The sequence below is a fragment of the Saimiri boliviensis genome, chromosome 4 (genome assembly GCF_048565385.1).
Source record: "Saimiri boliviensis isolate mSaiBol1 chromosome 4, mSaiBol1.pri, whole genome shotgun sequence".
NCBI classification, from domain to species: domain Eukaryota; kingdom Metazoa; phylum Chordata; class Mammalia; order Primates; family Cebidae; genus Saimiri; species Saimiri boliviensis.
In genome coordinates this window covers 126,560,652-126,572,521 of record NC_133452.1, presented here as the reverse complement: position 1 = coordinate 126,572,521, position 11,870 = coordinate 126,560,652, and the positions used below count along the sequence as shown (strand labels likewise).

At 34.2% G+C, this 11,870-nt stretch overlaps 1 protein-coding gene across 30 annotated transcripts in view; it reads right to left on the bottom strand.

The window, feature by feature from the left end:
* DST (dystonin) overlaps positions 1-11,870 on the bottom strand; it is a 498,104-nt gene that overhangs the window by 165,257 nt on the left and 320,977 nt on the right. For all 30 annotated transcript variants that reach the window (XM_074398159.1, XM_074398165.1, XM_074398139.1 and 27 more), the window contains 11 exons: positions 11,558-11,712; positions 11,225-11,351; positions 10,578-10,761; positions 8,964-9,121; positions 8,258-8,436; positions 7,604-7,742; positions 6,610-6,803; positions 5,033-5,195; positions 4,183-4,266; positions 2,136-2,243; positions 1,529-1,627 (listed from right to left, as the gene is read on the bottom strand). In XM_074398159.1, the coding sequence (XP_074254260.1) occupies positions 1,529-1,627; positions 2,136-2,243; positions 4,183-4,266; positions 5,033-5,195; positions 6,610-6,803; positions 7,604-7,742; positions 8,258-8,436; positions 8,964-9,121; positions 10,578-10,761; positions 11,225-11,351; positions 11,558-11,712 (1,590 nt within the window). The remainder of the gene's footprint in view (positions 1-1,528; positions 1,628-2,135; positions 2,244-4,182; positions 4,267-5,032; positions 5,196-6,609; positions 6,804-7,603; positions 7,743-8,257; positions 8,437-8,963; positions 9,122-10,577; positions 10,762-11,224; positions 11,352-11,557; positions 11,713-11,870) is intronic.

Here is an 11,870-nt window from a genome sequence, read left to right as displayed (position 1 = left end):
ACTCTTTTGAGTCTAAAAATTGAGCTATGTATCTTTTATATGACATTCCATTAATGTAATCTTAAGTGGTAGGTTTTTTTTTTTAACCTATTTTAAATTATAGTCTTTGCATGTTCTTACATAACTATATTTGCTGGTTTCAATTAAATATAAATCTTTCGACATTTGAAAGGATGACAATAATAACTTGTATACAAATTAGGCCTTCTGAAATATTTTTTGTTTTTATCAGTTGCTAGTATTCTACCTCATCATACAAATTGAGTAAGTGGCCCATATATGTATAATCAGATATGTACTATAAAAACTTAAATTATTTTATTTTAACTACTGCATATACAATTTAAAAGATCTGCATATCATTTAAAATGAAATAAAATCTCTCAAAAACTAAAAATATAAGAAAATTACGGATATGCTTTCATAGATGAGAGATGCATGCAATTAAAATGGTCTCAAGTATTCTAGTTCTCCTTCTAAGCACAAAGGAAGATGGTTATAAAGTCTTGCAATTAGCTATGTTAGCAATTTAGCTGCAGAAAACTGTTAACTCTGAACAGACCAAAATAGTTTTAAAAAGTAGTCACATTTTTAGGAAACTAGAAAGTAACATCCAATAGATATTTACTACTGTTTCAGTTCTCATATGAACAGTTATATTAAGCATAATAACCTTCAGAATTTCAACAACAGTCCAATTTAAAATGGCTAATGTCCCACCATTTATTCATTTTAACATTCATCCTACTATTTTTGTCTGTTCTAGGGAACAGAAAGTACATCAAGATAATAAAGCATAGCATACTCCCTTTTAGATCAGATACAAGAGCCTCTGGTGACCATTGACTTTTATAAATAACTCCTCACTCTTCCTATTTCTGAATATAATTTTTAAATGAAGAATCAAAGCTGCAGAAGTTCTCCAAATCAGAATGGCATTTAAATAGTCTTTTTAAAATGCCATGTGCTACGTCTTTTGTGCAAAAACAAAAACAAAACCCAAAACTCCAAAATTCTTAAAAAGTATCATCATTTTGTAAAAACATCTACTACCTTTAGCATCTTTACATTATGCATAATAATTTTAACTTCTTGAGATACAAATTAATTTAAAATGCGTAAGACAAGTGTATTTATGTGGTATTCCTGTAGACATCATAAAAGTAGTAACTACACCTCAAAGAAGTATACTTCTCACTTGTGAGAAAGCTGAAAAAAATTCTGCCAAACTGCCAAAATTTCATAATTTATTTAAGACATTAACCCTACCACAGTAGAGTCCTGAAGTGAAAATGTAAAGTCCTAAAGTGAATGACTTTTTATTTGAGTGAATGTTAAAGACAAACAAAAATCCTAGGCCTTCAGTCATTTTCATTGTAATTTGGTAATTCAATAATAAATATTTGTACATCTGCTACCAGCCACATAAATATATCATGAAACATGTTTTGCTTTCCCAAACTATAGTGCAGTTCCTGCTCATCTCTAGCACCTTCATATTTACAGGGTGCTCACTGCTAATGATTACCTCTTCCTCTTCCAGCCTCTTCAATGAATCACCAGCAAATTTAATATATTGTGTCATGAGAGTGACCAGGGCAGTATACCGAGTCCTTAAGTCCATGAACTGCAAGTAAGGAAAAAATAACAAAAGCATTACCTCCAGTTACTCTAAGTTGAATGAACTTTGAATAATAATTACAATATTAACTAGGCTTTCAGACAGCAAACCACGCAACTCCCCATAATGATAGGAATGAGCTTATTACTATTGTGAAAATCATAGTAAATGATAAATCTCTTTTAAATTTCACCATGAAGTACATTTCTCTCTACAGTTAATTATTAATCCTGAATAAAAAATTTTAAAGAGTTTTTTATAACCCTTAATAAAATGTATTGCTCTGGGTGTAGACTTTCTGTTTGGAATGATGAAAAGGTTCTGCAAATAAACAGTTGTGCCAGTTACACAATATTGTGATATACTGCAATGCCATTGAACTGTACATTTAAATTGTTAAAATGATAAGTTTTATACTATGTATGTTTTACCACAATAAAAAATAAAATTTAAAAATTCAGAAAGTGCTCTTTTTTTTATGCCCCTTCCCCTCTTCCTCTCATACTTTTATTACCTCTTGAATAATGAGATCTGCTGAACTCTGCATTCTTCGGCGTTTCACTGGAGATTTTTGTTGTGAATCTACCATAGCCCGGTAGGTCATTGTTTGTAATTCATAGTCCTGCATGAAGGAATCAATAAGATAAAAAATTAATCAAAGCAAAGCACCAGAGTTTCATTCTATAATAATTTAACACAGATAATTCGAACCTAGAGTCACTAAATTAACGTTAGCAATTTAACACAGATAATTAAAACCGAGATTCACTAAATTAAGTTTAAGTAAAGAAAATAGTCATGTGTCACATGAGAACATTTCAGTCAAGGACAGACCGTATATATGATGGTAGCCCCATAAAATTATAATGGAGCTGAAAAATACCTATCGCCTAGTGATGTCATAGCATAATGCATCACTCAGGTGTTTGTAGTGACGCTGGTATTAAGAAACCTTCTATGCTGCCAGTCATAAAAAAACTATAGCACATACAATTATGTTCAATACATGACACTTGATAATGATAATAAATGACTATGTTACTGGTTTAATTATTTACCACACTATACTTTTCATTGTTATTTTAGAGAGTACTATTTTAAAAAAAAAAAAAAAAAAAAAAAAAAAAAAGGTTAACTGTAAAACAGTTTCAGGCCAGTCCTTCAGAAGTATTCCAGAAGAAGGCATTGTTATCACAGGAGAAGACAGCTCCATGCATGAGATTGCCCTTGAAGACCTTCCCGTGGGATTTGGAGGTGTAAGACAGTGATATTCATGATCCTGACTACACAGGCCCAAGCTAATGTGCATGTTTGTGTCTTAGGCTTTAACAAAGATGTTTAAAAAGTAAAAAAAAAAATTAAACATAGAAAAAGCTTACAGATTACAGATATAAAGAAAGAAAATACTTTGTTGTATGGCTGTACAATGTGTTTAAGCTAAGTGCTATGGCAAGAGTCAAAAAGTTAAAAAAAATTTACAAGTTTATAATGTAAAAAAGTTACAGTAAGTTAATGTTAATTTATTATTGAAGAATTTTTTTTATAATTTAGTGTAGCCTAAGTGCACAGTGTTTATAAAGTCTAAGGAGGTGTGCAGTAATGTCCTAGGCCCTTCCCTTCACTCACAATTCACACAACACCCAGAACAACTTCCAGTCCTGCAAGCTCCATTTATGGTAGGTGCTCTATACGGGTGCACCATTTTTTGTGTTTTATTCCCTATTTTTATTGTACCTTTTCTATGTTTAGATATACAAATAGATAGCATTATGTTACAGCTGCCTACACTATTCAGTACAGTAACATACTACAGAGGTTTACAATCTAGGAGCAGAGGCTGTACCATATAGCCTAAGCGTGTAGAAAGCTGTAACATCTAAGTTTACATAAGTACACTCTATGATGTTTGCACAACGAAAAAAATCACCTAAAAACACATTTCTCAGAACATATTCCCTTTGTTAAGCAACATCTGACTGTATTGCAAAATTACATTTTTAGGAATCTATCCAATCCTGGAGATGCTTCCAAGGTAGGGACAAAATCAGAAACACGTAGGGTGGTCAGGTAATTTCCCAAGTCTGTTTAGAAGCTCATGAAAATATATGTAACAATACTGTAGCCCTGTGCAGACCCTCTTTCCTCCACTAAGCAATGGAACTATGGATCTGGAAGGCTAAAACTGAGAAGTCATCAATGATAACTTGAAAAGCATGAAAAATGTCCCATAAGTGAGAAAGTTGGAAGTTCCCCCATGGAATGCCCTAACAATGTTAAAGAAAAAAGAACATGAGAAAAGCAGTAAGAAACCAACTACATGTATTCTGGAGGCTGGTGGGTGGCATGAGGTGCATGTACATGTTAGAGTTAAGAGGTATCGATAGGGGGGCTGCCATGTGACTGATTTCACAAAGAATTATTAGATAAGTATCAAAAAAGTTCAAATGAAGATTCCTTTTATTTTTTAACACTGAGTGAAATGACTTGCATGGCTTTAAAAGTACATTATAGAATCACACACCTGAATATTAAATTTTACTAAAGTTAATGGATCTTCTTACCTTCACTGTAGCTGAGTACTGTTCTGCATATTTTTGACACTCGTCCATTTTGCTCTGTTTCATTTCTATTTCAGACACCAGCATCTATAAATATACACAGTTTAGAAGAAAAACGACAAGGAATTCAACTATTCTACTACAGAAGATGCTCAGGAACTAAGACATATCTACTACACCACTTCACAGTATAGCTCTTTAGCCCTTTGCACTTAATATGCAAATCGTCTTATGGATAAATTACAAACTTTCAGATTATGCCACAGAAGTGACCCACGTGTGGCTTTTCAAAGCAGAAACTACTGAACTCCTGAGGAATTTAGTAGTTTCTAAATTCCCACTCCATGTAGCTTTCAAAGTAGAAAATACTAAACTCCTGAGGAATTATCCAAAAGCAGACTTGATGCCCTTGGCCGCCACCTATTCCTAAAAACAAAGCTAGAAATGACTGGCTACTAAAGACAGAATAAAAATCTCAAAGCATTCAGCTTTCTGTCAGACACAGTATTTAATATTCCATAGGTATCCATTTTTATTTATTTAGAAACCCAGAAAACTATTGCAGTCAGCAAAGTATCAAAGAGATATCTATACTTATGATTAAATAAATTATCATTAGGAATTTGAAAAACACCCCAACACTCCACTTTCTTATTACCCATGCTTTCAAAAGTTACTTCCAAGAAATAAAAATAAGTCATGTATGTAGGTCTGGGTTGCATGATTTTAATATTTATGATATACTTCCTCTAAAGAGTTGGTGACTTTTTCATTCAACATAGAAAAGAAAGATGAGCAGCATGACTGATAAAATGCAGACACAGCTTCAGTAGAGGGAATTATTTTTACATACCTTCTGTTGATTCAACTGTGTGGCCAGGGTTTTACTATTTTCAGGCTGATTTTCCTGAATCTTTCTCTGAGTAGTTTCAACCTGCTGGATCCAGTCATCTAAAGGGTGGTAAGTATCTCTGTAGTACTTCAGCGATTTGCCAATGCCCTCTAAGTCCCGTAACCTAAGAGAATAGTAACAGAAAAGTCACAGTGTCCAACAATATCGTCAGGAGGGTGGAAGATGTAGACAATGGAGAGACAAAATAACTGGACAACAATGCACTAAGCACAAGAGGGGTATGCATACAGAACTCAGGGCTGCAGCACCCTGACGCGCACCTCCAAGGGCAATCCTTATTGGCTTTGGGTTGGACCTAAATATTTTGCTCTTTGAGTTGTGTAATTCAGTGACCGTAATTACTCTAAAGACAAGCCCAAGAGGCTAAAGCTACAAAGCAAGAAACGTAGAAACTTAACCATAATTATTATCAATTCCGGTGTCTTGAATAGCTAAGGCTTGCATCAAATGGCAGTTCAGTTTTCAAATAACAAGAAGGTAGTCCAATGAATGGTTCAACATGGTCTCAGACAGTATTTTCTAGAAGGTATGATTATATACCTGTCTCTACGACTTTAAAAACCACCACATTAAGGCCGGGTGCGGTGGCTCAAGCCTGTAATCCCAGCACTTTGGGAGGCCGAGGAGGGTGGATCACGAGGTCAAGAGATCAAGACCATCCTGGTCAACATGGTGAAACCCCGTCTCTACTAAAAATACAAAACATTAGCTGGGCATGGTGGCACACGCCTGTAATCCCAGCTACTCAGGAGGCTGAGGCAAGAGAATTGCTTGAACCCAGGAGGCGGAGGTTGCGGTGAGCCGAGACCGCGCCATTGCACTCCAGCCTGGGTAACAAGGGCGAAACTCTGTCTCAAAAAAAAAAAAAAAAAAAAAAAAACCACCACATTAAACCTATGTATCATATTTGTTACAGAGATAATACATATTTGAACATAACTTTACTTTTCAAGAGTGATACTGTATCAAAAAAAAGCATTTGCATTAATGTAAGCATGAAAATGAATGAGAAAGGACATGAATTCATTTAAGAGGAACCCTAAAACCTTTTTCAATGCAGTCACTGAGCAAATGATTTTGACATTCTTGTATCTTCAATTAAAAGAAACATCAAGGCATTTCCATTTATCTGCATTTCTTAGGTCCAGTATAGATGCTACACACAACTCCATCACATGCATGCTTCATGCTCTTACTAAGTCATGGTTATTTGAATACTGTAAGTTGGTAAGAACTACATTGTTTTTTTTTTTTTTTTCCTTCAGAAAAGGCAAGCAGATTAACTATATAAGTGCTAGAATACATTAATAGTAACAGAGTTGAAAAATGCTTATTTTGAAATTAAATGTCTTACTAAAGTCCTCCAAGTAAGAAAGAAATATAGCTAAGTAGAGGTATTATAATTAACAAATTAACTATGGAAGTAAAACAATATAGCCTCATATATTTAGATTTTACTCATTTACCATACACAGGCATTAAATCTGTGCTAAAACTGGACAAAAAAGGATACTAACCTGTTGTCAATTTGCACATGAACATTTTGCCACCTTTCAACTAATTGATCTGCTTTTTCTTTGTGCCAGTCAAAATCAAGGTCCCGTTCTTTATATGTTTTGAACATTTCATCACTGATGGCTTTAGCTTTCTGCAGCTCATCCTCTAATGCATGGAATACCTGTCTCTTTTCATCTACTTCAGATCTCCATTGCTAAAATACATTAATTGGCAAAAGTTATAAAAAAGTTAACCACTCAATAGGTAAATACATTATTTACCTAATGTCACAAATTATTTACAAATGACAGGTAGTAAATAAGATAAAGAATGTCCCTCATACACAAAATATTATATTAGTTCAAACCTTAAGAAATTATCAATATTTGACTGCACTTTGATTTTTTAATGACAATTTTATAAAATTCAGCCAAATACAATTTATATATCAACAAAATAAAATATATTCCATAAGCAAGTTTGCTACCTCCATTAGTAAATCTTTTTCATTGTTTGTTTTTAAATGCCTACTAAACCTATTGTTAAAAAGGAATACATGCATTAAAAATCATTGAGATAATTTTAACAACTACTTTGCAAAAGTTTTACCACTTGCTAAAGAAATACATAAATAGATGAGATGAACTACAAGTCTTTTTCCTTTCTTAATTTCTCTATTTACTTCCTTGATATCTTAAAATAACTTCTTCTTCAGCAAGTGAATCTATTACTAATAATTTAATTTTTAGCTTTGACTCCTTTTGCTACCAACATGAAATGACTATCAAAAGCTACTGTCAAAATGGTTCAAACTTCAGATAAGAACTCTGCTCAAACTAAAATGATTGAACATACTTATTTAGAGTAAGCGGTGAGATCATAGAGACACAAATGGAATAAATCCATTCAAAAACCCAAGATATTTAACACTTGATGTTTGGAGATCTGAGCCAAGTGCTACATAAATATCTGTAGAATATGATCTTTAAAAATAGCCCAAAGTGAGGCTCATACCTTTAAAGTACTTATTAGATTCTGAATATTATTCTTGTCAGCTATAACTGCTTCTTCTTCACACAGTTTAGTTTCATAGAGTTTTACAAGGGCTTCTGCAGCTTGAGTGTTTTTTAACACCAAGTTAACAGTTTTCAACCTTAAAAAGGAAATTAAACAATAGCCATCTATTGTTAAATGTTTCTTTTTGTATAACGTAGTCCTGAAGCACCATTATGACAAATCACATAACATGTTCTTCACCTTGGAACACTGACACATTTACTATGAAATTAATATTTTTCTGGCTTTCTTCTTCATAGATAGCATGTACTCCAGGCCACCCCCTGACCCACAAATGGTATTCAGCAAAAGATTGCAATGTAAGATGGTTTCTGTCTAACCTTGTTTAAGTATGAGATGAAAATCCATTGGCTATAACAGCTGAGCTATCCAAATTACATGCAAAATGTGAAAAGACCATGCATTACTCACTAATCTCTGAGGCACATTGACTATCAACATAGAGAAGTGTCATCAATCCATAAAAATAATGTATTTCTTAAGATGAAAAATTTTAATATTTACACTAATAAAAATAAAATTTTAAATGGATAGTACATAAAAGTAAGAGTTGTATGAACCAATTTATATATTGAGGTAGCAGTTACATACTTATCTATGTAAGTGGAAGACATAGAATAGACTTGGTTCATGTTCTGAAGGACCACATTAAGCTCAGATCGTAGGGTGGGAACTGATGAAGAGGCTGCTGCTTGACTGAAAAACTCCTCACACTTATTTGTGATTGTTCCCAAATCATCTTTAAGTCGTTCCAGCTCTTTTTTTAGTTTCTATAAAACGGAGAACAAACAAAGGTATCAGGTCATGACCTGAGATGAGGTGTTTTTCTTAAACCAGTTTAAAAACACACATTTCAAATTATGACCAATGACTTAGAAATCTACATATTCTTTGCTTTTTATCTAAGAAATCTACATATTCCTTGCTTAAGCCATGGCATTCAAGTTTCACAATCAATAAGTCCCTTACTGTCCATCTCCTTAGTCTCAACATCTAACTTAGTACTTTTGCACATAGCAGGTGTATAATGACGTTTGTTACAAGCCCTTATAACCTTCATCGCAAAGAAGGTGAGCATGTACATATTCTCATGTTCACCTGGGTGAGAGTATGCATATTCCCATGTTTACCTGAGTCAGAGGTAGACTGAATCCTAGTTTACAACCAGCAAGAATTAAATAATCAGACCTCACAAAGTGACCAGTCTGCAAAACTGAACATGTAAGAAGCCACAAGAGTTGATATGTAAGATCATTAAGAGAGTTAATTTTTTCCCCAATATATTTATAACCCTCACCTCCTGTTCTGTGATTCTGAACACACTTTCATGCAAATCATCTCTTTCCAGGGGAGTTCGAATCTGTCTAATCAGCCGATCTTCACAGTTCTCTAACCGAAGTCTGATGTTTCGAACTTCAGAGATGTAGAGATTATAAACTGATTCCTCTTGCTCCTCTGTGAAAATAAAGATAATGTTTAGAAAATACATTGTTTTCTATCTTTTAGAAGCTCCTGTTCATGTTTTAATATAACAATTTTATTATTACTGGGACACAGCTAGTCAAGCAAATAGTTCCTGTCTTCAACGCAAACCCATTCTAAGGATATAAATCTTAAAATTTAAGAAGAATTAATAAAAATTCCCAAATGCCATTTGAAGTCCCAATTTCTGACTAAATGATGTCAAAAGTAATATAGTGCTATTTTACGTTCACAAAAATGTGAATTATATTAGCTATAAATTACAAAAATCTAATAAAAATCCTTAAAAGTAAAAAGTAGGTAATTAATATTTAATGTTTAATATTTCTTTTCTTTTCTTTTTTTGAGATGGAATCTTACACTATCACCAGGCTGGACTGCAGTGGCGTCATCTCAGCTCACTGCAACCTCTGCTTCCTGAGTTCAAGTGATTCCCCTGCCTCAGCCTCCCTAGTACCTGCGACTACAGGCGTGTGCCACCATGCCGGTATTTTTATTGTACAAAAAATACAATTTTTTGTATTTTAGTAGAGACGGGGATTCACCATGCTGGCTAGGATGGTCTTGATTTCCTGACCTTGTGATCCGCCCACCTAGGCCTCCCAAAGTGCTAGGATTATAGGTGTGAGCCACTGCACCTGGTCTTAATGTTTAAGATTTTTTTTTTATTGCATTTTAGGTTTTGGGGTACATGTGAAGAACATGCAAGATTGTTGCATAGGTACACACATGGCAGTGTGGTTTGCTGCCTTCCGTCCCCTCACCTGTATCTGTCATTTCTCCCCATGCTATCTCTTCCCACCTCCCCACCCCCCCGTCCCTCCCCCATTTCCCCCCAACGGACCCCAGTGTGTAGTGCTCCCCTCCCTGTGTCCATGTGTTCTCATTGTTCAACACCCGCCTATGAGTGAGAATATACGGTGTTTGATTTTCTGCTCTTGTGTCAGAATGTTTAAGATTTTTTAAAAAATAGAATATTACTAATAAAATTGTCTCAAATTAAAATGAAAAAAGTTCAGAGTAAATTCTATATTTAACAAAAGTTAACTAGGCAAAAACCTTTTGCTTTAACCGTTGTATAAAATTCAAGTTTGGTAAATGAGAAAATAATTTAATCTTTCCTGAAACTGAAGGACCATCATTCTGAACATTACGTTGCAAAATACTGAAAATGTCGAAAAGTAAGAATTTGTTGTTTGTCATACTAGATAGACGGCTGGCACCTTTTATTAATTTGTCATTTGGAAACACATGAATACCTTTTTGCATCTTCGTACCTCAAACATGCTTTTACTGTTCCAACAATTGTGTCCACATATTATAGGCTGAGTAACACATTATACCTAAGACTGAGATTCCCATTGAGAGCAAAAAACAGCCAGAACTAAAGACCTATGGTGAAAAAAATACAGGGATCCCCATGCTTTACCTCTTTCTGCAGATTTAAGAAGTTCTTGATAATACTGCTTACATACATTAACCTCCTTTTCCAGTTGTGTTATATCTGAGCCTGAAAAGATTTGGGATTCCTGGCTATCTTCCAGAAAATCTTCAAAACGAGACTGTAGATTACTCAGAACTTGCTGATGTTCACCAGGTAGCATTGTCTTTATCTAAAGAAGACCAAAGACTCATGTAATTAGGTGATTAATAGTTAGATTTGGAAGGGATATAATTCAAACTGGTCGTATGGCATATGCCACTCTACACGAATAATCATAAACAGAAACATTTGAAATTAACCTTCTTTTTCATTAACAATTTTAGGTTTTAGAGACAAAGAAAAACAAGTCTCCAAAACTCAATACGTGAAATCAACTATACCCACAAGAACTACGTTCTGTCTCCCTATCTACCAGTAAACATTGAATGAAATCTATGATCTCCAGATTTCCTCAATTCTTAAAAAGTGCTTTATATACTGCGGGCATATAACAAATATCCACTGAATGAATGAATATTAGCATGGATTTGCTGGACTCCATCCTATTCTACAGAAATACAAACTCCACCGCACATATAAAAAGGCACGCATATTTTTGGACATACTGGGTTGACATATGGATTCATACTTACTGAAGCCACATTGCTAGCTCGAATTCTATCAATTTCATTGATGAGATAATGCCAGGATACTACACTCTTCATGTTTATGTGAGACTCATGCCAAAGAGTCAGGACATTCTGATACTGTTGCTCAATTCTGAAATACATGAAAGAGAACTCAGATTATCCTTTTTACTTCCTCTGAAAACACATTGCAATTTTTCTTTTTGTGTAAAATAGCCCATGTTTAGTAGTTCTACAGACTTCTGATCCTGTGGGGCCTTGACAGAATACTGATTATTTCTTCAACCTTCAGAGAGCCCCCAAAACTAGCTCAATGTTTTTAGCTAAGAATATACAAACCTGTTGGCAAACTCCACTGCTTCTTTGTTTGGTGGAGGAACGGTGAAGCACACAGATGGAACCATAGCCTCATTCCCAGTAGGACTAATGACCTTCCATTTAGCACGATGAGAGTTATTCGCCAAAACACATTCATCGTCTTTGTAAATGGTTATCTGGTTTTAAATAAAGAGCAGAATAACTCAATGAGATCACTGTTAACTGTTTTCCACACTCAATCCTGGGATTTTTTGTTTGTTTGTTTATGAGGGGGGAAATCTTGATCACTAGTTAGCAATATGATCTCATTTATAAAGTATATGAATAATGATGG